The following is a 27,325-nucleotide window of genomic DNA, read 5'->3' as shown; positions in this document are numbered from 1 at the left end:
CCTCATTTCTATCATTATTTATTAAATTGTTCGTGCAAAGCTCTACAATTGGTACTATACCAGCAAATAATTTTTTGGTCGCCTCTACCATTACTTGCTCGGTTTCCGAAAATATATCACTGTCGAGAGCGGCAAGCACGTTTCTATTGAAAATAGCTGCCGCTCTATCCATTGGCTTATTTTCGTATGAATACGATTTGTAGTAGCTTGTTGCAAAATGAGTTTTTTGCAATTGCGAACAAGATCTATTAGTAGCATTTAAATCGTTTTTAGACTCAAAAATTTTGAAAATTAATGCGGGAGAAGCGACATCTATCTGTTTGCCCAACCTGCTTTTAATAAAAACTTGATTGTCCAAAAAGTAATTTAATAAATTAGTTAGCAAGTGGGGAATATCGAACATACAATGTAAAGTATCTTCTGAATTTGGAGGAAAGCACAGACGATTTGGTCCAATGTAGCCGCGATATTGCTGGAAGAATTGGACATGTACAGAATGTCTATCGCAAATTAGTGAAACTATTTTCAATGATAGTCCATTTAGGCCAACGAGTACTTCTCGAAGTACACCTTCCAGTACCGAAATGCTATATTCCCGTGTTAGTAAAAATCCTAATAGTATCCTCCACTCGTTACATAACCCACTAAGCTGCAGTCCTAAAGAATATGTAACGACATTACTGTCCTAGTCAGTAACTTTTAATGAATCAAATTGAATTGCACACGTACGTTCCTGTTCAGTCATCCCTTCAATAATTGTGTGCACATTTTCTTTAACATCATCGTCAAATCCCACGAGAGTTGGTTTCGTTTGCCAACTTAGAACACTTTCGGTACTGGGGAGAACAAATTTAAACTTATCTATCATGTATTCATAATTTTCTTTTGATAGAAGTTGAAGGTGTTGAGAAACTCAACTTTTTCTTCAAGTGCCGCCACCTTTGCAAGTAAAAAAAAGTTCATTTTCTCTTTGCAAACAGAAATCTTTTTTTATACTTGATTCTTCTTCTATAATACTGCTTACACTACTTATATTATTATTAGTTTCTAAATTTTCTACATTTACTTCACATTTGAACTCATCAATATCTAACCTCTCATTAGAAACGATACCCTCAACATTGTTTCCAAAATTAACACCTATAAATTATATAAATTGTTAGGTGTTCATAACAGTTAGTACAGTTAGTGATAAATAAGAAACATGCAACGGTATACATTATTGTTAAATATAGGTGTTATATATACAATTATACATCATATGAAATATTCATAGCGTCGCACAGAGCGATGAAATCACAAATTTAATTGAAAAATAAAATTGATTAATTGAAAAATAAAATTCGTCTTTTGGAATAAATACTTTTAAAAATTTCAAAGTCATACCAAAGACCTTAAATGGTAAAGACTAGACAAATTGCATTGTGAGCAAATGGTTTGTGTCTACAATACAAGAGTAACAGCTCATTACAGAGGTAGGCATGTTAATATTGTTAATATATCATAACAACAGACGTATTTTTACAGGGTTATTCATATTGTCTCTGTCTTGTCCTATCTTTGGCCATACGTTGTTTAGTTTTACAGTGATAAAGTTTAGAAATATTTCACTTCATCACAAGAAGAAGTATTTTATATAGTATTTTTATTTTATTATTTTAATTATTGGGACGTATCATATAATTAATTTCTATACCCCCAACCATATGTATATCCTATATGATCCTACCTTTAAGACCTTAAAACATAACTTTAAATGCAAATATTTTTTGATAACCTTTCAGACATTCCTTGGCAAAGCGTTGCTTATGTTGGTTGCTAGTAGTATTTTATAATTCAGTCAGAATTTAGAATAGATAGAAGAGCTAGTTATGCAACACTCTGTAAAAAGAACCTACCTTCATCAGGTATCAATGTGGGCAAACACAAAACTGGTATCGCATAAGATGAAAGCTGTACCGGATATGTTTTTCTAGAAAACATATTCTGTTTGAAATGCCTCCCGCATATTCGAGACGTCTTTTTTGTTGATATTCCATGTCTTTCTAATAAGGAAAGAAATTAAAAAAGAAGAAAAATAACAGTTACAGATTTCGATAGATATTTAGATTCAGATGTTTGATAAACAAATAATACTACAACAAATAGGATTTTTAAAAGAATATTTTTTCAACACCCAAAGTCATTGAACAATTATTAAAAGAATTTTAAAAGCAGCAAAAACAGATTTATAAAACTACTGAAATACAGCCCTGAGTCTATGACTGCTTTCTGTGAGTATTATTCAAAATTGGATGCAAAAAAAAAAAGATAAATAAAAAATAAAGCAAATATGCGCTTTACGTATTTCCACCCTTAAGCCAGTCAAATAAGTGCTTTATATATTCCCACCTTAAGATATGTATATGTTTTTAGGACATGACTTCCGGAACTTAAAGATTATTTATTATTTTTGTAAAATCTGCCACTCGTCATACGAAAATATTTTAGGTATGAGAATAGATTTTATTTAAAGTATTGCCAGATTAAATTTAGCAAATAAGTTTACCTTTATTGTTTTGCCATGGTAATAATCCAAATTCCAAAAATTTACATTTTTTGTTTTGTTTACATTTTACGTTTCTTGTCATAGTTAAATTCCATTAGATGTAGTTTTGCCTTCCTTCTATTGAATATTCCATGGCATTGAAAGAAAGCTTATTACTGCTAAAGGAGCCATTAGACGACATATTTTCTTACATATGATCTGTCACTCTTTGTTGAGCAAGTCGATCAGTCGACCTAAGAATCCCTTATTACTCGCAGAGAGGTTTTTATGGAATAAAATTGTGCAGGTTGGTTTGTTTCTCTCTTCATCTAAAAATAAGTGTCAGACAGAGCTTGAGGGAGAAAAATAAACATTTTCCCAACAACTGCGTCATCGTGTAAATTAAATTTTTAATTAATTGAATACACCACCGAAGAGCAAACATCGATCGAACAGACGGCAGACGACAATCAAAAAACCACCCAGTGTCCGACATAGGAAAAGAAGAAAAATAGAGTAAGGAAAGAACCAACATCAATCAAGAACACATAATTTCATGGTGGTGGAACTAATAGTGAAATATGATTGAAATGATATTGGCAAGCAAACAACGGGACGGAGGAGGAGAATGTGTAAATTAAAAAGGGCGATATTCAGTGGTGTGCTGTGCGCGTTGAATTATGAATTAATTGTGTTGTGTGGATGCTTTGATCTGGATTTTATGTACTTTCATTTTTGCCATTATCCAATTCCAATCCGGTATTCATGGCATTTGCCATTTGTGTTTGCCTGCTTGTTTTGTGTAGTGAGTGAAACTGATCAGTCAGTGCTGTAGAAATTTGCGGATTTCATTCGAACGTTGTTTTGAGCAACAGCATTGAGAAATAGCGTGTGCGTTGCTGATTTTCCATGGAGAGAAGATAACCTTGGAGTAGTACAAGAGGCCATAGCCCCCCCAACCAATAAATAATCTAGACTACTATTGTATGCACTTTGTGCTTTAGTCCCCCTTTGGAATTGGTATCAAAGTGGAGCAGCCGTTTGTGGGAGTAATAATCCATTACAACAAATACTCAATTGTGTTGTAAACATACATTTTTATTTGTTCTCGTTGTTGTACCTACGTTGTACAGGAGATGATAAGTTTTGCTCGAATTGCGAAAACATTCTAAGTGAAGTAGTGTTCCGTTCCGTTCCACCCAGCCAGCCAGCCAGCTGCGCAATCATCATACATACTAGTTTAGTAAGATATACACTGAAAATTACGTCATCATTCTTCTTATTTTTCTCTTTTTTTTTAAGATATTGGCAATCAAAACAACAAATGTGTTTTTGTTTATTTTAGATACTGCGAACGAACGGGGTATAGCTCATCGAAATGATTCACGTTGGTGAGAATACATGGAATCTGAGGATCTTCATTACGGATCTACAGGTGGAAAAGCACCTCAGGGTCAAGGGAGATCAGCATATTGGTGGCATAATGCTGCAACTGGCCGACAATGAGAATCCCAAAGATTGGTCGGATCACGCCCTGTGGTGGCCGGAGAAGAACATTTGGTTGACGCGAACACGATCGACCTTGGATCAGGTGGGTGTACAAGCTGACACGTTGCTGCATTTTACACCCATGCACAAGGTACTGCGTGTCCAGCTACCCGATCTGCGATACCTCGATTGTCGTGTGGATTATTCGGCAAAAACCTTTGCTGCCGTTGTTAATCTGTGCAAAGACTTGGATATACGTCACCCAGAGGAGTTGTCGTTTTGTAAACCCCTAGAGGCCGAGCATTTGAAGAAAAACTTTGGCAAATTTCCTCCCAAAAAGGTGCCCATCGTTGAACCCAATGGCACGGTGTATTTACAGCCAGCTCCAGACACGAATTCCTTTATACCGCTAAACTCCGCATATCGTGGTAGCAATGGTAGCCTGGATCGTACACAGAATGGTAATTTCCTGTGTGCCCCAGTCTCACCGTATGGCACAACACCGCGTAGAACAGCTGGCACAGCACCCGGTACACCCATAGGTTCGCCAACTGGAACCTGGAAAGCTAGCAGCAATGGCTATGCAACATATGATTCTGGTTCAAGCCTAGGAGATTTCCAAGAGAATTTGGCCGCCTCTCCACGCTGTCCCAGTCCAGATGTAAGATCACGTTTGGTGCGTCCAAAAACTTTGATTGAAAAGGCTCGAATGAATGTCGGCTGGTTAGACTCCTCCCTTTCTATTATGGAGCAGGGGATACGCGAATACGACACCCTGTGTCTACGCTACAAATACTACACTTTCTTCGATCTAAATCCCAAATACGATCAGGTGCGTATCAATCAATTATATGAACAGGCAAAGTGGTCGATCCTGAACGAAGAAATCGATTGCACCGATGAGGAGAGTCTAATGTTTGCGGCCTTGCAATTCCAAATCAATCAACAAAATGAAACCTATCAGGGCATGGATTCTTCGCGGCTTGACTCATCGCATGCCGGCAATGGTGCGGGAACAGATGATGACATTGATTCGGCCCTAAATGAATTGCAAATCTCTTTGGAGGGTGGCCAGACAAGTACGGATGCCAATATTACAAAGATACCTGAGCTATCGGACTATTTGAGTTTTTTGAAGCCTCGAAAGTTCACGCTGAAGGGTTACAAAAGATATTACTTTACATACCGAGATCTGCACTTGCATCTCTACAAAAGTGCAGAAGAATCAAGACGTGCAGCTCCGGCAATTACCATAAATCTGAAAGGGTGTGAGGTGACACCAGACATTGTTTTGTCACAGGGTAAGTTTTCCATACGTCTAGAGGTGCCACCCGAGGGCGGTAATGGTCCCAACAGTGAAGTTTGGATACGTTGTGAAAATGAGGATCAGTATGTCAAATGGATGGCTGCTTGCCGTTTGGCATCGAAGGGACGCTCCTTGGCCGACAGTTCGTACGAAAGCGAGGTTTCGAATATCAAAACTCTATTGAATTTACAAAAACCTGCTCACGGAGTGGCGGTCAACATTGACCCTCGTTCCATCGATGCCAACGAATACCTGTCACCAAGAATGCTGCGAAAGCTTTCGAGCAAGGCCGCTCATCGTATACTCGAAGCACATGCAAACGTGAGTCAACTTTCGCTGATCGACTCAAAGTTGAAATACATACAGGCCTGGCAATCGTTGCCCAACTTTGGTGTGTCATTTTTCGTTATCAAATTCGATGGTCATAAGAAGGAAGAACTCTTGGGTGTTGCCCACAATCGCATTATGCGCATGGACTTGAACACAGGCGATCACATCAAGACCTGGCGCTACAATACTATGAAAGCATGGAATGTTAATTGGGGCATCAAGTGCATGATGATTCAATTCCACGATGAGAATGTCGTCTTCTCGGTACAATCGGCCGACTGTAAGGTGGTGCACGAATTTATTGGCGGTTACATATTCATGTCGATGCGTTCTAAGGAAAACAACCAGACACTCAACGAGGAAATGTTCCACAAGCTAACCGGCGGCTGGGTTTAAAGCAAGCAATACGTTTGTCATCTAGTTTTATGCGGTCTCCAAATGGGGAGAGCCAAAATAGTAAATTCTAAATGTGCCAAGCACAACTAATGCATGTTGATGATACTAATCAATGTCCGGTTTCAATATTCTTCAGTTATTATTATCTTAACCAAATAACTTTGTATACCTACCAATTTACTACCTAACTACCTACCTACTACATATATATTGTGTACTAATTATTATGAAACTACCTACAATACTACTTCAGACTACCATCAAATATTAAGATCCGTAAAGTTCTAATCAAATGAAACCCAAGATTTTTTTTTAATTTAAAATATTTTATCATATAAAATATATGTATGTATGTTATGTAAAAAATAAATCAATTAATGTTTTACAATGAATTTTTCTATGTAAGTAATGATTTTGAAAACTAACTCAAAAGCATACATGTGTGTGTGTGAATTTGAAACATTTTTTTATTGCGATTCTAATAAATTATTGTAAATCATATTATGTTGGGTTTTTATTTTGGAGGGTATTTTAAAGGAGAATTACAGGGTGAGATGAAAAAAACTGCAACCAACTTCAGACTGCTGTCATTTCTAAGCCACTCGTCCGGCAGCTGTTGAAATTATTCCAGGTACAGCTCATTATATTGTTTAAAAGCATACAAAAGCATTTTGGTGAGAATTTTCCAGAAAAAAGTTATTCGTGATGGAATTGGAAGCGTGACAGGGTGATTTCTTTATATTTAGCTGAAAAACCGCAAGTGGCTATCGTTAGAGCACTCCAGCATTTAAAAGTGAATAAATCTTTTGGTTCTGGTACCATCGCTCGTTACCGATTACGTGATACTGGTAGCGTAGCCCGACGTCAAGGAAGTGGATGAAAAAAAGCAGCAACATCAGCAGAAATGTTTCGAAAAGTAAGAAGCGACTTGATCGAAACCAGATAGCAGTGGTCAAAAAGTGGCTCGTGAGCTGTGAACATATCGCAATATTCCATTCGGCAAATACTGAAAAATGAGCTTGGGGTGGTAAAGCAATTGAAATTGCAAAAAGTGCAAGAACTTACACCGCAACAGAAAGAAAATAGACTCAAAATAGCTAAAGAGTTGCTTGGTCGCTTGGCCGAAAATAGTGAACTTTCGAATTTGGTTTTCTCCGTCTCCGATGAGAAAACATTTCTTGTGCAGCAGTTTGTAAACAAACAAAATGATCGTGTTTACTTGCCAAAGAGATTAGATAAAAATGTGCACCACCTTTGGTTGGCCACCAGAACTCAAGCGCCGGTCATGGTGATGGTGTGGGCCGCCATAACAGCCGATTGTCACTCTCCGCTTGTATTAATCGAGCGTGGCATCAGAATAAATGCCGAATATTGTCGCGAAAATATTCTGGTGGTGTATTAAAGCCTTGGGCACGCAAACATTTTGACCGGAGACCTTGGACATTCCAACAGGACTCAGCACCATCGCATTGAGCACGCACCACCCAAGAGGTTCCCCGCTTCATTTCCAGCAGCGCACAATGGCCACCAAAATCTCCGGATATCAATCCGTTGTACTATTGTGTCTGGAGTATTTTGGAAAGCATGGCTGGTACTAAGAAATACCAAAGTGTCGATCACCTCAAGCAAGCGCTTCGCTGGGAATGGGCCAAAATACCGCAGTGCAACATTCGGGCAGCGTGTGACGGTTTCAATGGCCGTTTGAAGGTTATAATTCGTGCCAAAGATGAGCAATTCACAACGAATCTAGACTTATTGTAAAATTTAATACTATTTCCGACATTTTTGCTTTCATTCAATAAAATTTAAAAGAATGTAAAAAATATAGCGTTTGCCTTTGTTGCAGTTTTTTTTATCTCACCCTGTATGTTTAAATACTTTTTTGTGCATCTACCTATATTGTTCTACCATGGGCCATACTCATTTAAAATTATAGTATCCAACTTTATATATTTCTGTAGTTTACCTTGTCAAATTTAACTTAATTAGAAACAGGTTCCCATCTCTGATACAATGGATTTATGAATATACCTTTTGACAATGAGATGTAGTCAAAGGTATGATTTTGAATAAATTTTAATTCTATAATTATTGAAAATAAATGCTCGAAAAAGTTAGGATTTAATTTTTTTATCGTACACACCTAATGTGATGTGAAAAATTCCTTGATAGCTGACGCCGACGATATGGTTTGGCTCTGAGCTTTAATCATCAGCTGTTAGAAATTGTTCATCAGAATCACAAAATAAATATAATTTTACACTCAATTATGTATTTTCTTAGCCTATAAAATTTTGTTATTAAATTTTTAAGATATTTATTGTAGTTTAGTCGTTTTGGGTAAAACTGAATGAATTTGCAAATGAACAAAAGGTGTGAAACTAGTTCCCATAGTTCTATTCGGTGAACATTATTTTGAATTAAATCCTTACCGCAACGGACAGCCACAGACAAAAAATAAACAAACTTCTTTTTACCAAGAACTAATTAAATTAATTCAATTAAAATTTATTTTTTTAAACAAATGACAACACGGAAACCTTGGCGAAAAAATCTATATGAAAATTATGAATACGAAGATAACTATACAGACCCAACATTCCTCAAAGATTTACGGACAAATCTCAATGTTCGTTTTTATACGTTGGGCGAGGTGATAAGAGGCGTTACAGTACTAACTAACCAAATATCGTGTATCACCGGATTCCTGATAATATTCTATGTTTTGTACAGTGAAAAGGTCTCACCCACCGCTATTTTGGGACCATCATTTGTATTGACTGTGGCCGGGTATGTTTGTTTCCGTTGGAGAATATTAACCCTGTCAATGGTCCTGGAAGACTCGAAGACTTTAATGACAGTGCTGCTATTTGGTTTCCTCTTGGCTCCCGTACTACATACCCTAACAGATGCGGTATCAACGGACACCATATTCTCCATGACATTTATTGTGTTTCTGTTCAATGTGTTGTTCTGTGATTATGGCCTGTCCGTGGCCATGGTCTCGAAAGCAATATCGGTGAATGCTGCCATCTTTGGTTCAATTTGTTTGGCTTCTCGTCTATCGACATCATATCATGCATTTGTTTTACTCGTCGAGGCGGCTATATTCTTTGTCCTCTATCCGATTGTGACACGAGAATATTGGCGTTGCTACTTTTTGCTGCCCATATTTGTGGCATGTTGCTATTGCTTGTGGACAATTTCGATAAATGTTTTGTGGATTTATGTTTCGGTAACTGGATTCGTGAACCTTGTATGTCCCTGCATTTTTGTAATACAACAACGACACAAACATAACATACATGGACCATGGGACGAGGCTATTGTTGAAGAAACCACCGACGATAATATAGATATAAAATTATAGCATTATATGTTCCAACCATACGGCTGCCACTGATCAATTGCGATTCCAACGAAAAAAGACTGCATTTGTAATTAATAGAACTTTTTGAGTATTGTATAAAATGAAGATAATATTCGTATTTTTATTGAATGATGTATATATGTATGTATGATTCTTATTTGTAAACTAGTACAAATATTTAGAGAATTAATAAAGATTAAGATATGTTGTTATAAATTTTATAAATGGCGGTATTTTTTAGTAATGCTCAGTAATTTAGGGGAACTTTCATAGGTTACAAGGAGTTGAACTTATAAATAACGACTTTTATAAACCACCGAAGTAGTCAGGGATTCTCGGCCCTCTGAGTCTCTCCGAAATGGCTAATATGCGACTTGTACTTTTTTTTACAAAAATACATGGACAAACGGACGGACGGACATGCATAAATCGACTCAAAATGTGATTCTATGCAGATCATCAAAATCGTACTATGGGTCTATCTCGTTTCCTTTTGTCTGTTACGAACAAATGTACAAAGACATAATAACCTGTCCACCTGGTGGTGTAGGTTATAAACATAGTGACCAAGTAAGGGCTCTGCCGGAGGGATATAGGGGAGGTTTCGGAGCAGTTGGCCAATATTGACCAATTTGTATCTGACATAAGACTGATATAAATATTACAAAATGCCAGATAAGAACCATATCGACTACTTCCTATACTTTATATGAGTTATGTGCAAATTTGTAGAAAATGTGGAAATATGCCTGAGGTGCCAAATATAGCGGACAGAAGTACTCCATTTTCATACTTCATCTAATAAAAATATTGATATGTACAAAATTTGAAGGAAATCGAACATTTATATCCAATTGTATGCGAAATCATAAAATCCAAAAAATGACATATTTATATCAGATTTTTGGTTTTGTTCTTCAAAATCTTGAACCCTATGTGGGGGAGGTACCAGAAGAAATGTTCCGATCTCTACCATCTTTATAACAGATCTTGTGTTGATGCAAATATTGAGATGTTCCAAGTCTGAATGGAATCGAATGTTACACTTTGTGGGGGAGGTACTAGAAGGATTGGATCGATATAGCCTATCTTCACACCAGTCCTTTGGTTAATAAAAATATGGTGGTATATGTAATTTGAGGAAAATCGGATACTTATTTCGAGTTTTGTGAACGTTTCAATTATTCAAGATATTGGGCCTTTGTGGGGAAGGTACCAGAAGGAATGGTCCGATCTTTACCATTTTTTTAACAGATCTTCTGTTGATGGAAATATTGGGATTTGCCAAGTCTGAATGGAATCGGATGTTAATTCGCGTTTTATGAGCTCCATGTATACTCAAAACTTTTAGCCTTTGTGGTGGAGGTACCAGAAAGAGTAGACTGATGTATTCCATCTTCACACCTTGGGTTAATAAAAATATTGTGATGTGTGTAATTTGGAGAGAATTAGATGCTATTTTTGGATTTTATGATTGTGTTGGTTATTCAAAACGTTGAGCCTTTGTGGGGGAGGTACCAAAAGGAATGGTCGAATCTCTATCATCTTCATAACAAATCTTGCATTAATGGAAATATTAAGATGTGCCAAGTCTGAATGGAATCGAATGTTAATTTTCTGTTTTATGAGCTTCATGAGTATTCCAAATTTTGAGCCTTTGTGGTGGAGGTACCAGAAGGAGTGGACCAATATATTCCATCTTCACATCAGACCTTGGTTTAATAAAAATATTGTGATGTGTGTAATTTGAAGAGAACCATATGCTTATTTCGGATTTTATGATCGTTTTTATTATTCAAAACTTTGACCTTTGTGGGGGAGGTACCAGAAGGAGTGGACCGATATATTCTAACTTAACACCAGACCTTGGGTTACTAAAAATATTTTGATGTGTGTAATTTGAAGACAATCGGACTCTTACAACATATATTTGTGCACCTGACCTAGCACTAATACAAATGTTAGGATTTGCAAGGTTGGAGCAAAATCGGATTATCCTTTCTCTTTTTGTGCAGAAAATATACATTTTTTTTGAAAATTTCGACCTTTTGTGGGGATGGTACCAGAAGGAGTGAGCCGACATTGCTCATCTCCGAACTCGAAATAAGTTTGATAATAATATTACGATGTACTAAGTTTGTATCAAATCGGATACTCCCTCTGAGAGTTTTCGTATGCACCAGCCAGCCAGACGGACATCACTAGATCGACTCCAAATGTGCCGACACGGATTTGATCATCCTTTCTCTTTCTGTGCAGAAAATATTTTTTTGAAAATTATGACCGTTTGTGGGGGTGGTACCAGAAGGAGTGGACCGACATTGCTCATCTCCGAACTCGAAATAAGTTTGATAATAATATTACGATGTACTAAGTTTGTATCAAATCGGATACTCCCTCTGAGAGTTTTCGTATGCACCAGCCAGCCAGACGGACATCACTAGATCGACTCCAAATGTGCCGACACGGATTTAGTCCAAAGATACCTAGGGTCTAAAACAGCTATTTCGACAAGGCACGTTTTGGCCCAATCAAATGATATATACCCTCTGAAGCCACATGGCTGAGGGTTATAAAAAGAAACATTTAGAGTAGTCATGTATAGAAGTTTTTTGAACCGTCCATGGCCCTGTCGGCTTGGTTTCTGTACAAATTGAAAATAAATTAAATAAATAAATAAAATTTATTTTACCCTACATAATCAACGACAATCTCTCTGAAATTGACCTAACAAATCTACGAAATTCCCTTTCAAAACTGGCACAAATTCCATCTAAGATTTATCTAAACTCAACGACAATAGGTCTTGCAAAAAAGATAACCAATACCAATATTCTTACATATTGCGCCTACTGCAATATGTGGTGCCTCCGAAAAAACGCCTCAACGAAAATCAACTTTGAATTTATATTTTTTAGTTTGTTTTTTTTTTATTTTATTTTCTACAAAAAGCGTCTTTTTGTTTTGTGTTTTTTTCATTAACAAAATCTGTGAACGAAATATCTGTATGTATATAGATATATATATTTAACTAAACTTAAAGCAAAACTGGAATACTTGAAAAGTATAGGAAAAACAAAACAGAAAAGAACGGAGTGAAGAATATATAGGGAAAAACAAAGAGGAAGGAAACATATATTTTTAAGAAACATAATCTTAGGGAAATATTAAATACATCGTTTTTTATTTATATTATATATATATAAATAAGTTCATTTGTTACTTTTGACTTACAACAGAATACTTAAGATGAATTCTAATTAAAATATATATATATATGTATAATTTAATTTAATAAACACACAGCTCTCGCACTTTTTTTGTTGGGAAAGTAATGTTGATGTGGTTTTCTTTTATTTATTCTGTATTTTTTTTTTGTTTTTGGATAAAACACACACCTTACATTAAACTTAAGTTCATTTAAGTCATTTTATTCGTTATTATAATTATGTTTTTCTTTTTGTGAAAAAAAAAAACAAAACTTAATTATACTAATTCTATATGATATTTGTTCTTGTACAAAAAAACAGAATTTTGGTTATATTATCGTTTTTTTTTTAATTTAATAAATTTCATTGTTATTGGTTTTTGTTTTAACTATAAATAACTAGAGTCAACAAATTATGGTTTTCGTTTTGTTTGTTAAATTTCTTGTTTTTTTAATTTATACTACGCAAACTTTACAATTTTGTTATTGTTGTTTTTTTTTTGGTAATAAAAAAATCTTGCTTAATAAATGTTATTGGTCAATTCAATATTTGTTTTTTGTTTTTGTTTTTGTTAGTTTCAGTAAATACATTTCTATTTGGGGGGAGGGAGGGGGGACAACATTTGATGACAAGATTATAGAATGAAGGAAGAAATGGTGGTTGGTTGGGTGTATTGATATATGTGTGTATGCATGTATGTATGGATGTAGCTATGGATTCACAAAGCCACTTCATCTCCATGTTTAAGAGAGGCCTTATTAAGCTCGACTTGTTCATGATTTTGTTGTTCAGCCCTGAGCTTTAAATCACGACGCCTTTGAGCTGTAACGGTGGTGGTTGCAATTTGTCCCTGATGTCCATGGGGTGATGATTTTGAGGAGGACGACGAGGACAAAGACGAAGACATGGGCGGCGACGATGATAATGCTGCTGCTGCTGCAGTTCCAACAGATGGTGTTGTTGTTGTTGTTTGTGCAGTTTTAAGTCTGTTTTCATAAATATCACGCGTTGTGGTCGGTGACAACAAGTCTTTGTGGGGCAGCGTAAAATAGTTATCTTTGTTTTCAGGCTTCTGATGATGTTCGCAATCATCCTCATCATCATGATCGACGCGCTGATCATCATTTTTTAATGGCTTTTCTTTTGTTTTATTACTATTATTACTATTATTAGCTACTAAACTGGATGAAGATGGCGATGAAAAAGAGCTCTGCTGATGTTGATGCTGCTGATGACTTTTGTGATTACTTTTATGCAGGTGATGATTGTGATTATGTGCCGATATATTCTGTTTCAGTTGTGTTTGTTGTTTTAAGTTCAGTGAATTCTGTCAAACTACTTCGCCATTTGTTTGATTTGTGGAGTTACCACCGGTGGGCATGCCACCAGAATTATTGCCGCCGCCACCACCACTGCTATTGGCAACGGGATCCAACAGAGAACCCGACTCTACATCGTTGGCATTGCGCGTTGAATTTCTTTGGCGGCACATATACGGTGAACCCGTCGGTGAGGGTAATTGGTTCTAAAACAAAAAACACAATTTTCATTTAAAAATGTTTAAAATTTACTCAAAAACAACCCATACTCACCAATTTATTGTTATTTTGACAGCAAGTTGCCTTAACGCAACCATTGTCTGTTGATGGTGGACAATCTAGGGCACAACAATCTGAACCACTCATATTTAGACTAGATGTACCATCGGACATAATACAACCGCCGCCATCGACTTCAACGAATTCCGGCTGTATTGTTGTCGAGTGTATGCCTTCGTTGTGGAAGAACTCTTTGACTTTTTCGGCTATTTTCATGTACTCCGAAAGATTGTGACACCTGAAAATAAATGTAAAATTTGGTAAGTAACTCAATTTTTATGCTATTTCTTCATATTTACCTAATGTGTGCTGATGCAATGATGCGATCACCAGCCAATTGCCACACATGAAATTCATGGACTGCTAAAACGCCATCAACTTTTTCCAATAAACGTTTTTGTATGGCATCAACCTGAAATGTATAAAGGTAAAACATGAAAATTAAATAAAAATAAGTGGAGACAGTCTTAAACGAAGTTGTCGGATACATTGAAAAAAAAAAAAAAAAATATTGAAAACTTCAATTTTACTTTGGCGACTTTTCTCGTCTAATACCCTCCCAGAAAACAGGTTCAGAAAACATTTTTAGGCAAAAGTTTCTGGATTCAAACCACTATTCCACTTTAAACTATAAACTCCAGTAAGATCGGTAGGAGAAAGGTTGGAGCTGTTATTTGGGGGACCATACTAAAAGTTCGTGACCAGAATGACTAGGACCAATATGGACATTGTTTGTAGAACCCATGATGAAGTACAAATACCAAATTTCACAGAAATCTATTAGAAAATGTGGCTAAAATCTTCAAAATACCGAATATCCGAGGGAACCGTTATATGTGTGCTATAGAAAAACCTGGACCAAGATATTTAATGTTCTGCCACCAAAGCTAGAACCCATTACGAGCTACAAATACCAATTTTTAAACGTATCCGTAGAAAAATGTGGCTAAAAACAACAAAATACCGAATATCAGGAGAAAGCGTTATATGAAGGCTATACGAAAACGTGGATTTATGTATGCAATATTCCGCCACCAGAGCTAGAACCCATAACGAACTATAAATACCAATTTTTAGACAAATCCGTTGAAAAATGTGGCTAAAACCAACAAAGTACCGAATATCGGGAGGAAGCGTTATATGTGCGCTATAGAAAAAACTGGACCAAGATATTCAATGTTCTGCTACCGAAGCTGGAACCCATTACGGGCTACAAATACCAATTGTTAGACAACTTCGTGGAAAAATGTGGCAAAAAAAAACATCAAAATATCAAATATCTTGAGGTACCGGGGCTATACGAAAACGTGCACCTATATGTACAATTTTCCGCCACTAGAGCTAGAACCCATAACGAACTGCAAATACCAATTTTTAACAAATCCGTGGAAAAATGTGGCTAAAACCAACAAAATACCGAATATCGGGAGGAAGCGTTATATGGGGGCTATACGATGACGTGGACCTGCACAGACAATTTTCTTTCGTAGGCTGTAGTATCTATTACGAACTTCAAATACCAAATTTGAAACAATTCCGGTGAATATGTCGCTAAAATCATCCAAATACCGAATATCGGGAAGGTACCGTTATATAGGGGCTATACGAAAACGTGGACCTGCAAAGACAATTTTCCGTCTTAGGCTGTAGTATTCATTACAAACTTCAAATACCAAATTTGAAACAATTCCGGTGAATAATGTCGCTAAAATCTTCAAAATACCGAATATCAGGAGAAATCGTTATATGGGGGCTATACGAAAACGTGGACCTGGCCACTGCAATATCAGGTATTTGATCTCAAGGTGGCGTGATAGCGTTCTTGACTACTGTAGACTGTGGACATTTGGAGTCGGTCTAGCGATGTCCGTCCGTCTGTCTGCCTGGCTGGTGCGCACGATAACTCTCGAAGGGAATATCCGATTTGATCCAAACTTAGTACATCGTAATATTATTGTCAAACTTAGATCGAGTTCGAAGATGGGCTAATCGAACCACTCTTTCCATATCACAATGTTTTTATTAACCCATGGTCTAGTGTGAAAATGGGATACATCGGTCCACTCCTAGTATCTCCCCCACATAGGGTCAAAATTTTGAATACCCATGAAGCTCATAAAACACGAAATTAACATCCGATTCCATTCAGACTTGGCACATCTCAATAATTCCATCAGCATAAGATCTATTATAAAGATGGTAAAGATCGGACCATTCCTTCTGGTTCCTACCCCACAAACGGTCAACGTTTTAAATAACCAAAACGATCATAAAATCCAAAATGAGCATCCGGTTCTCTTCAAATTACACACATCACAATATTTTTATTAACCCAAGGTCTGTAGTGAGGATGGAATATATCGGTCCACTCCTTCTAGTATCTCCCCAACAACGTGTCAACATTTTGAAGTTTCATGAATCTTAAAAACGGGAAATTAACACCCGATTCCAGTCAGACTTGGCACATCTCAATATTTCCATCAACACAAGAACTGTTAAAAAGATGGTAGAGATCGGACCATTTCTTCTCGTACTTCCTTACAAAGGGTCAAAGTTTTGAATAACCAAACGATCATAAAATCCGAAATAAGCATCCGGTTCTCTTCTAATTAGAGACATCAGAATATTATTTTTAACCCAAGATCTGGAGTGAAAATAGGATATATCGGTCCACTCCTTCTTTTACCTCCCCCACAAGGGTCACAAGTTTGAATATCCATAAAGCTCAAAAAACACGAAATTAACATCCGATTCCATTCAGACATAGCACAACTCAATATTTCCATCAACACAAGATCTGTTATAAAGATGGTAGAGATCGGACCATTTCTTCTCGTACTTCCTTACAAAGGGTCAAAGTTTTGGATAACAAAACAATCACAAAATACGAAATAAGCATCCGGTTCTCATCAAATTACACAAATCACAATGTTTTTATTAACCCAAGGTCTAGTGAGAACATGGGATTTTTTGGTCCACTTCTTCTGGTACCTTCCCCACAAACGGTCAAAATTTTGAATATCCGTGAAACTCATAAAACACGAAATTACACCCGATTCCATTAAGACTTGGCAAATCTTAATATTTCTTTGAACGCAACAGTTCCTAAGGTTCGAGTTCCCTTAACAATTGTTAAGTTTAGCCAGGACAATAACCCCCGTTTTTAAAAACCTCATCTTAACTTTTTTGTGGAAATTTAAAAAACATATCCCCGTATCATTTTTCTTGCCAAGATTTGAATTGAAATATTATTATTATTATTTTTATTATTTACCTGAATATGTGTTGGCACTGTTTGTAACAGAATTAAGGCGGATTCACGCAATAAAGGCCAGACGGAGTGCAAAATCAAACACACCAAGACAATAGATAAGGCTGGATCCATATAATAACGATATTTCCATTCTGTTTTCCAAACGACCTGAAATGTTGACACAATACAATGATGTTAAATACAACGTTTGTGGCATTTTATGGCAAAAAGGGGAGATTAACCTACCAATGCACTGATAACAACAATAATGCTACCCAAAGCATCACTCAACACATGTAAGAATGCACCGCGCATATTCATTTGGCCAGGATCATGACTGTGACCATGGCTGGATTTTTTCATTTGTTTTTCCTTCTGCAAGAAAAAACATAATAGTTTTGTTAGATTTTTCTTGAAATCTAGGCGGGAAAGAGTGTGGGGGAGAAATACCTGTTTTTCATAAGCAAAATCTTCATTGCCCTCACCATCATCAACATTGGCTAGTTCGGTTAGTCTACTGTGATTGCGTCTCAAACCACCACCATGTGAATGGCCATGGTGTCCACCATGTTCTAAAATATTGAATACGTTACAAATTACCAGGAGTTACGGGAGAAAAATAAATTTAAAATGGCATACCATAAAGTAAACAGAGTCCTATCACATTAACTAGTAAACCTAAGGCGCCCACAACAACCAACAATTTAGGCTCGTGTATCGTTTCTTCTTCAATAAATCTAAAAATCAAAAAAACAATTAATTGCATACAAAATTATTAAAAACGTTAATCTTACACACCTTTTACAAGCTTCTATGGTAATACTGAAACATAATGCCACCAAAAAGACAGCATTCACCAGGGCACCCAAAACTTCAGCTCGCGCCCAGCCGAATGTGTTTTTTGACCATTTCTTTGGTGACATCTGCAGGGGGAAAAATAGATTTTTAGACCATAATGGTTATAGGGGTCCTTCCGAAATGTATTGGACGACTCACCTTAATGGATAAAAATGATATTACTAAGGCGGCTATATCACCCAACATGTGAAAACTGTCAGCTACCAATGCCATCGAATTTGTCACATAACCAACAATGATTTCCACAAAGAAAAAGAAGCCGGTCAACATCATCATTGACAGCAGGCGGCATTTTTTACCTGAGTATTTGGCCATTTTTGCAAATCTAAAGAAACGGAAAGAAAATAACATATTAGATAAAGTTCATGATGCAATTTTGAAAAAATAATAGGAAATCTTTGCAAGGTATAAAGGATACGACTTAGGTCTTGCATATGTATGACGATACGAAAGCGAAGTAGGAAGGACACCCCATAATCTTGAATGTTTTATTTTTTCATTTCGAATTCACTTTTATATCGTCTTACAGAAGCAGGGACTTAATCAGAATTTTCACCAACGAAACCATGAGTATAAATCGCCAATTTTCAGCGGTATTGATATAAGTTTTGTTGTAATAGATTGGTTGATTTAATCAAAATCTCTAATGGTCTGAGTGCAAAGATTTCCAAAACAGAGCAAAAAGTAACTACCAAAGTTTTCATCAATCCCTGGATTGTGTTAACATAAGGTCCTCTTTTAACATCTTCAGTTTCGTCTATTATTTAACCATGAATCGTCTTACAAATGAACGGACGACCTACCCAAACATAGAATTTTTGGTCAATGGGCTCTTTGAAAGTTGGTCGTCGAAGAATCCGTTTTTTTTTATCAAAAAAAGGGGTGCAGTTACAAAGCTGATTTTTAGCTTAATGGGTGCGTAAATGAGCACAATTGTCGATCAAGATGTTAAGCCAGAAGCATTGCAAAAGCTATGAAATTCATCCAGAAAAAGTCACACTTTGATGCGATTTATGGGCTGGTGACATTTTTTTGTTGTACTTCTTTAAAGATGCTGCGGATCGTAAGGCAACTGTGAATGGTGAGCGCTATCGGGAAATGATATCCAATTTTTTATACCCTCAGACATGTGTCTAAAGGGGGTATTTGTCATTTGATACGACCAAAATGTGCCTCATCGAAATAATGGTTTAAGAACCTAGATCTCTCTACTTGGACCAAATCCGTTTCAGGACATTTGGAGTCGATCTAGCGATCGAGGGAGTATCCGATTTGATCCAAACTTGGTACAGCGTAATAATAAATAATATTAGTAATAAACTTAGAGTTCGGAGATGGTCAATATCCACTCCTTCGGGTACCTCCCCCACAAAATGTCAACATTTTTAAAGAAAATAATTTTGTGCACAGGAAGAGAAAGGATAATATGATTTTGCTCCAACTTTGCACATCCGAATATTTGCACTAGTGCTAGGTTAGGTGAGAAAATGGACAATATCGGTCCACTCCATCTAGTACCTCCCCCACAAAGGGTCAACATTTTAAATATTTATAACTCTAATAAAATGTGGAGTAAGTGTCCGATTATCTTCAAATTACACACATCAGAATATTTTCATTAATCCAAGGTCAGGTGTGAAGATGGAATATTTCGGTCCACTCCTTCTGGTACCTCCCCCACAAAGGGTCAAATTTTTTTTTTTTTTCATAAAACGCGAAATTAACATCCAATTGCATTCGGACTTTGCACATTTAAATATTTCTATCAACACAAGATCTGTTATGAAGATGGTAGAGACCGGACATTTCCTTCTGGTACCTCTCCCACAAAGGGTAAAATTTTTGAATAACCAAAAGGATTATTTAATCGTATGAGATGAAGTATAAAAATTGAATATTTTGGTCGATTATATCTGGTATCTCTCGCACATTTTAACATTTTCAAAAATTATCACATATCTCATATATTTAGTCCAAACCTGTCACGTCGCAACATTTATATCATATTGGTCAATATTGACCCATTCCTTCGGAACCTACACCATAGAGTGTCAACAATTTGAATAATCATAACAAAAGTCAAAATATATTTAAATAATTGAACATTGGCTGAGGGTATACAAACACCTGTCGGCAGAAACGACTGATACTTTTTAACTTATTTAATCTTTTCTATAGCTTTAAGAGATATATTAATTATCCCAGAATTTTGATATAATTTAGGATTTTTCTCATGGCGGAGGGCACATACAATTCGGGCCGGTCGAATTTAACACCTGTATTATCTCTCATTTTTACACATGTTGTTAATAATTATATGTACATATGTAGAACGTTATCAAATCATAAGATAAACGTGCATAAATATGTGTATACATCTAAGTATATAAAATTTGCAATCAAATTTATTAGCTTACTATCTATCATATCCTATACAGACCATGTTTTCTACCAATGACGATGGTTCCTTGTATATTGACGTTAATTTGCTCTCTCTCTGTGTAGTAGATAAGAGATAAAACCATAATTTGCTTTGACACTAGGGTGGCATGAAGGCAAGCATGTGATGACAATGTAAATGGTGGACAGCGTGGACAGCAATTGTTAATTTTTAATTATTTTCACATAATTTCTATAATTGAGCGGTAAAAAGTGGAACGTATTTGGCTGTTGAAAGAGCTGATTTTTTCTTTTTTTTGTAGGAATCTTCTGGTCTCAGACTCTCAAAAAAGAAAATGTGTTTAATATTTTTTATTAATATAAAGGAAATACGATTTTGTTCATCCTTTCAATTTATATAATGAAATTTATCAAAACGAATCACAACAAACATACAAAAAAAGCTCCATAGTTTTGTTGTCCAATACAGATCAAAAAACTCTTCTAAGGTTACGACCACGACGACTTATTACAGGCTAGGAGGAACTTATATGGAAACAAAATATAATTGAACAACACCTGCTGCTGATGGTGCTCTTGGGGCAGCAAGAAAATGCAAACTAAGCGTCCCAAAAAGAAAACAAAACAAAAGGTAAGGAAATGACAATAACCACAACAACAAATAACAACAATATAAATAAAATAGAATAAAAAAGAAAACAAAATTGAAATGCTAAAAGGCATTTTAATTGTTTCGGAAACTAGAATATATTTTATACATGAGTGCAATAGCGAGAGGCGGGGGAGGGTGTGCTTTGGGCATTTATGCATTTGTTAGGATGTACAACAAAATAGAAATCGTAATAATGTTGTTTTGTTCTTTGTTGTTGGTAGTAACGACAAAGCATTTCCATGGGGAGGCAGCAGGAAACAACACAAAATTCAACAATTTTTTAGTGGAATATCAAGAAATTAATTGATTTCTATTGAATATCAAGAAATAAAGTAGAAAACAGACATAAACGTCTAGAAAGAATAGCTTTCCGTATGCTCCACTTATGGGGGAACTATGCATGAAGTATAAAAAGAATAAAAAAGGGTACTATTATTTCCAGTAGATTCCTACAAAAAATGTTATGAAAGTAAACCCGCGTTTTTTTTGAAAGAGAGTGAGAGAGAGAGGGGGAAAGAAAATGTAAAATGTTCAGCATTATTCTGTAGATATTGGTTTTCAATAAAATTATCGTGACTCCCAAATTAATAACAGGGTTTGATTGTAATCTTCTATCGTAATAGATAAATATATGTATGTACAAATGCATTGCCAACAGTTTCCCCCTTAAATAAATGACAAGAAACACACACCCGCTAGTTCCCATGCAAGAGAGTGAGTGTACTCTCTGGCGGCAAAATTGTTTGTTTCTCAGTTTGCTTAGTTTGATTTCTATGTGGTAAGACCCAGGTACAAGCGACTGTAAGTTTTAATCGAATTAGTAATAAGATTTAAAATTTGATTTGCACATAGAATCAATTAGAAATGGAAAAAAGGGATGAGGAAAAAAACATGGGATGGGTGTAGAGAATATTGAGTTTGTCACTTATTTATTAAAAAATATTTAATTTAATTTACAAAGAATAGAGACAGGATAATTATATCACTTGATATACAAATAAGTCAATCATAGGTACAAGTGATATGGGTTGGCATCTTTTTTACCACATGCAACAGAGTGACAGGTAAAATACAATACACACCACATATCTCATAGAAAGTAGTCGATATATTCGAAATCTGGCACGTTGTAATATATGTTCAATATTGACCAACTGCTTCTGAACCTCCACCATAAAGGATCAGCAATTAGAACAATCATAACTCATGGCTAGGCGGAGTACATATGTCGGCAAATCCGACTGATACTTTTTAACTTATTTTTTGTAAACACTTTTTCATTGTGGTTTATTTAATGACATGTTTTGATTTGTTGACGAGGTTGTTTTAGTTATTTTTCCAGTTGTGGAGAGAGTGACAGAGAGCAAGAGAGGGAACTCACAAATGTTGTTCTTTTTTAAATGACACCAAAACATCACTTCATGAAGTTAGCATGGCAGTTGTTTTCCAAAGTTAGATTCAACAAAAATAATAAATAAATTATTATAAACTTACTTAGTTACCAGCAATTCCACTACACTGTCATACACAAATTTGTAGGTTCATATATATTTTTTCACTTTTTCTGTATATTTTTTTATTTATTTTCGTTATTGATTTATTTCAATTAATTGCCCATTAATTAGATGCGTCGCCACCTTTAAACCCCAATGCGAACACAACTCAATTGGAATGAACTCTCTTTGGTTTCAGTGTTTCGCTTTTATTTTTTGATAACAAGAAGAACAACAAGAAAAGAGTTTCTCATTGTCAGCGCCGCAACAACACCACAAAAACGACTTGAGTTGACTTTTTGTTTGTTGGTTTTGCACTTGTCACACTTAAAATATTTAATAATATTAGTAATCGCAACAATAGCAGTCATTCACAGAGAGACAAACAACCGCTTACGGGGAGCAATATTGCTCCCCGCCGCCTTATGCTAAAAGCGGCGCGCACACATCATATCACGTTTTTTTGTTTATGCCGACAGCACCACACAACAAAACCAAGCAGGCATTGGCAAGAGTCACCACAATGCGGCGGCAGCAACCGATTGTGTTTATTTATCAATTTTTGTTTAATTTTTTCCTCTTTGTGCCATGCCTTCCTCCTTGGCCTCTCATCAGAATATTGTATTTGCTGTTATTTATTTATCGTCGGTGTTTCTTTTTTTGAGAAAATTTCTCTGTGATTTATTTTTTCATTTTATTGTTAATACATTTACAACAATTTTATACAAAATTGTAATTGTTAATATCTCCACATATATATTTTTACACATACATACATATGTATATCTTGATGATGCATCAATAGCAATGTGTATATTTCTTTTAATATCGACAAATAGTTGGTATGTCTGAATGTGAATATAAATGCATTTATATAAACAATGTATTTGAGTATAAAAAGTATTTGAAATAAATATAATTCTGACGAAAGCTTCTCAGATTAGTTGTCCATACAAATTATATAGTCATGATTGATTAGTTAAGGACAATGACAAAAATAGTTGTTGCCAATGGACAAGGGATTAGGTTGTTGGTATTTCAAAATAGAAAAGGAGAAAAGTTTTGAAATTAAACCTATTGGGATGTTTGTAGAAGCATCGAAACTCTCCTATAGCTCTCGAATCAGGTACCATAAAATCGAAAGTCAGGCTGGCAACCAAGGCACAACGATATAAACTACTATACAGGGCGAGAGGAAAAAAACTGCAACCAACTTCTGACTGTTGTCATTTCTAAGCCACTCGTCCGACAGCTGTTAAAATTATTCCAGTGACAGCTCATTTACAAGAGTACAAAAGCATTTTGCATTTTCCAGAAAAAAGGTTATTCGTGATGGAATTCAAGCGTGATAGCGTGATTTCTTTATATTTGGCTGGAAAACCGCAAGTGGCTATCGTTAGAGCACCCCAGCATTTAAATCGGAATGAATCTTTTGTGTCTCGTACCATCGCTCATTACCGTGATACTGGTAGCGTAGCTCGACGTCAAGGAAGTGGACGGAAGAAAACATCAACATCAGCAGAAATGGTTCGAAAAGTAAAGAGGCGACATGATTAAAGTCACGAGCCAAAAATGGCTCGTGAGCTGAACATATCGCAATATTCCATTCGAAAAATATTGAAAAATGAGCTCGGGGTAAAGCCATTGAAATTCCAAAAAGTGCAAGAACTTACACCGCAACGGAAAGAAAGACTCAAAAGAGCTAAAGAGTTGCTTCGCTTGGCCAAAAGTGGTGAACTGCCGAATTTGGTTTTCTCCGATGAGGAAACATTCGTTGTCCAGCTGTTTGACAACTAACAAAATGATCATGTTTACTTGCCAGAGAGGTCAGCTGAAAAAGTGCACCACCTTCGGTTGGCCACCAGAACTCAAGCGCTGGCCATGGTGTTGGTGTGGGCCGCCATAACAGCCGATGGTCGTTCTCCGCTCGGATTAAAATATTCTGGAGTGAGGCACGCAAACATTTTGGTCGCAGACCTTGGAAATTCCAACAGGACTCAGCACCATCGCACTCAGCACGCGCCACCCAAGAATGGTTACAAAATGAGTTTCCTCGCTTCATTTCCAGCGCACAATGGCCACCAAAATCTCCGGATACCAATCCGTTGGACTATTGTGCCTCGAGTATTTTGAAAAGCAAGGTTGGCACTAAAAAATACCAAAGTGTCGATCACCTCAAGCAGCGTTTCGCCGGGAATTGACCAAAATATCGCAGAGCAACATTCGGGCAGCGTGTGACGATTTCATTGGCCGTTTGAAGGCCATAATTCGTGCCAAAGGTGACCAACTCGAACAAATCTAAACTTATTCTAAAATTTTAAGCTATTTCCGAAATTTTTTGCCTTCATTCAATGAAATTTAAAAAAATTTAAAAATTATGGATTTTGACTTTGTTTCGGATTTTTTTATCTCACACTGTGCAGCAGTCGGTAAAACTGACTGATCAACAGATTTTTTTAGAAATTGGTTTAGTTCACGGTTCGGTTCGGTTCGGTTTGCAACCCTAATTTTCTATCGAATTTTCTCTGTATTTATTTTTTATTCTTGCCTCGTGTAATCAAGGCTAGATAGCACATTTTAATCCATATAATGACTAATAGCATGTTCACACGATAAATTGAATGACGTTGTTTGCTCTCAAAATCACGTACACGAATTAACCCGTTCATACGGCACGATTCGTAATTCATAGTAAAATATCTCCTTTTTTCAAAAATTTTGTTTGTTTAATTTAAATGGGAATTTATAGGAAAATACATTAAATTCACACTAATATGAATAGAAGAATTATTGTTTTCCTCCCAAAGATTTATTATATCATTAATTTTACAATTTTCATTCATGTTTTCAACTTTTTGTGTAAATGTTGACATTTTGGACATATTTTAGTATTTTTCTATTTTCAAATTCTGCTGGAGAGACACTTGTTAAACTTTTTTTCTGCCGACACAAACATTTTGAAAATATTGCATCTTTTGTTTCCAGTTTTCTGTGGAAATTTCAACTCGTGGACAAAATGCGCACCTCGGATGAGAGAGAAAACAAAATGTACTTTCGTTTGAATGTACATACGCCATTCAACATTGTTGTTTTCATTCATAATTTTCAGTCTTCCAAAAAATTTTAAAATTTCATTAAATTTTCCTATTTTTAATTTTTAAATGTCATAATTTATTTTTTCGATAAATGCTCTCGTTTGTTAGGGATGGGACATATTTTTTCGTTGTTCTGAGAGTGATTTGATTTGAACAACGTACAAATATGAGTGTTCGCTCAGGAAATTTTGTGTGAAGAATTAGATAGTTTTTTCATAGTTAAGGGCCAAACAACGAATAGAGAGCGAATCAAGTGCAGTGGAAACGCCACATAACTATCAGGAAATATCATTTCGGAAAAGAAATACTTCCGTCATTTATTCTATCGTTTCGATTTGATTCGTAATTCACCTCAACTAAGCTAATTCCATTATAAATAAATTTTCTCAAATTATTCTACTTAAAACTGTTAACAGTTATTATTTTATAATTTGTTCGACATTCCCCGATAACCTATCTCCCTTTGACAACGGGCACGTTCTCGAATCCAAAGTAAATAATGATGACTTGAAATTCGATATCGATTTGAAATAGGGTGTCGTGTTAAACACAAATACTAACAAAGGCCTAGTTAATGTTTGCTGCTGCTATCGTTAGGCCCTTGCGATTGATTGATTACTCAAAAAAAAAAAATCAATAGCAATGTTCTGCTATTAGTAATAATTTTTAAAATCGGGTCATTAACAGATTGCAACATTTTGTCAATAATTACTTTGCTAACCCGTCGAAGTGGGGTGTTCTACAAATTCTAAAAATGAATTTTAATAAATTAAGAGAGAAAACAAAGAAAGTTCGACCCACCAAAGTAATCTCTAAGTAGATGACATAGTTTTAGGCTAAGTGAGACGACATCGCTGCTGTTGTATCTATTTTGTTGTTGTCGTTGTTTTGTGTTAAAACAATAAATCTGCATGAATACATATTTGCTTAACCCAGTTAAAAATAGGAGCAAATATGCAACAACGAAGCTTAGGTGATGTTGTTGTTGGCGGTGATAGTAGTGGCGGTGGTGATGGTGCTGGTGTACTATACGTTGTACATACATAATTATGGAGAAGGCAGACCTTGAAAAGTAAAGCAAAAAGCGGACAAAATCTCCCCCCTCTTGCCTACCTTTTGCCTTAAGGTTTTATATTTGGAACACAACACCCTCCAGCTGCTTCCCCGGCAATTCTCCGATGTAGAAAGTAATTACCTATAACATCTAAGTTATTTTAGTTAATAAATGTGGTTGGGGATCTTGGTCGTCTGAGGTCCAGTCATCCCCCCTCTCACAACAGAGCAAATAAATAAAACATTTTTCCTCCCAGACAGACACATCCTCAAAAGAAAACTGTTGACAAATCACGT

The 27,325-nt window shown here is 35.9% G+C and overlaps 3 protein-coding genes across 10 annotated transcripts in view; 2 read left to right on the top strand and 1 right to left on the bottom strand.

Moving 5' to 3' along the window:
* Positions 1 to 2,695: 2,695 nt before the first annotated feature.
* On the top strand, positions 2,696 to 6,548 carry LOC101901293 (unc-112-related protein). Of its 5 annotated transcripts, none has more exons than XM_005177630.4 (3): positions 3,108 to 3,576; positions 3,661 to 3,770; positions 3,873 to 6,548. In XM_005177630.4, the coding sequence occupies exon 3, from the start codon at positions 3,906 to 3,908 to the stop codon at positions 6,045 to 6,047; it is 2,142 nt and encodes a 713-aa protein (XP_005177687.2). In that variant the 5' UTR covers positions 3,108 to 3,576; positions 3,661 to 3,770; positions 3,873 to 3,905; the 3' UTR covers positions 6,048 to 6,548. The 5 variants fall into 5 exon arrangements, with proteins under 5 accessions (XP_011296619.2, XP_005177688.2, XP_005177687.2 ...); XM_059119648.1 differs by having other exon boundaries at positions 3,830 to 6,548; XM_011298317.3 differs by lacking the exons at positions 3,108 to 3,576; positions 3,661 to 3,770 and adding an exon at positions 2,696 to 2,834.
* A 1,914-nt stretch (positions 6,549 to 8,462) lies between these two features.
* LOC101889166 (phosphatidylinositol N-acetylglucosaminyltransferase subunit C) lies at positions 8,463 to 9,642 on the top strand. Its single transcript, XM_005177645.4, has one exon. It carries the CDS (start codon positions 8,572 to 8,574, stop codon positions 9,415 to 9,417), a length of 846 nt encoding a protein of 281 aa, XP_005177702.2. The 5' UTR covers positions 8,463 to 8,571; the 3' UTR covers positions 9,418 to 9,642.
* Positions 9,643 to 12,609: 2,967 nt separating this feature from the next.
* Positions 12,610 to 27,325, bottom strand: part of LOC101901129 (proton-coupled zinc antiporter SLC30A1) — a 33,095-nt gene continuing 18,379 nt past the window's right edge. For 2 of the 4 annotated variants that reach the window (XM_020034700.2, XM_011298315.3), the window contains exons 2-10: positions 18,474 to 18,660; positions 18,276 to 18,400; positions 18,117 to 18,214; positions 17,928 to 18,049; positions 17,724 to 17,852; positions 17,499 to 17,645; positions 14,524 to 14,636; positions 14,219 to 14,462; positions 12,610 to 14,151 (exon numbers count right to left, since the gene is read on the bottom strand). In XM_020034700.2, the coding sequence (XP_019890259.2) occupies positions 13,957 to 14,151; positions 14,219 to 14,462; positions 14,524 to 14,636; positions 17,499 to 17,645; positions 17,724 to 17,852; positions 17,928 to 18,049; positions 18,117 to 18,214; positions 18,276 to 18,400; positions 18,474 to 18,650 (1,350 nt within the window). In that variant the 5' untranslated portion in view covers positions 18,651 to 18,660 and the 3' untranslated portion in view covers positions 12,610 to 13,956. Of the gene's footprint in view, positions 14,152 to 14,218; positions 14,463 to 14,523; positions 14,637 to 17,498; positions 17,646 to 17,723; positions 17,853 to 17,927; positions 18,050 to 18,116; positions 18,215 to 18,275; positions 18,401 to 18,473; positions 18,661 to 21,170; positions 21,192 to 22,881; positions 23,088 to 27,325 lie in introns of those variants that run through there. The other 2 variants (XM_011298316.3, XM_059119645.1) reach the window with 2 other exon arrangements.

Source organism: Musca domestica, unplaced genomic scaffold (genome assembly GCF_030504385.1).
Source record: "Musca domestica strain aabys unplaced genomic scaffold, Musca_domestica.polishedcontigs.V.1.1 15, whole genome shotgun sequence".
NCBI classification, from domain to species: domain Eukaryota; kingdom Metazoa; phylum Arthropoda; class Insecta; order Diptera; family Muscidae; genus Musca; species Musca domestica.
This window is presented reverse-complemented; position numbering and strand designations above follow the sequence as displayed.

Bases quoted from the DNA above. Each gene is read 5' to 3' on its own strand.
- LOC101901293 (XM_011298317.3), top strand. From the start codon at position 3,906: ATGATTCACGTTGGTGAGAATACATGGAATCTGAGGATCTTCATTACG.
- LOC101889166 (XM_005177645.4), top strand. From the start codon at position 8,572: ATGACAACACGGAAACCTTGGCGAAAAAATCTATATGAAAATTATGAA.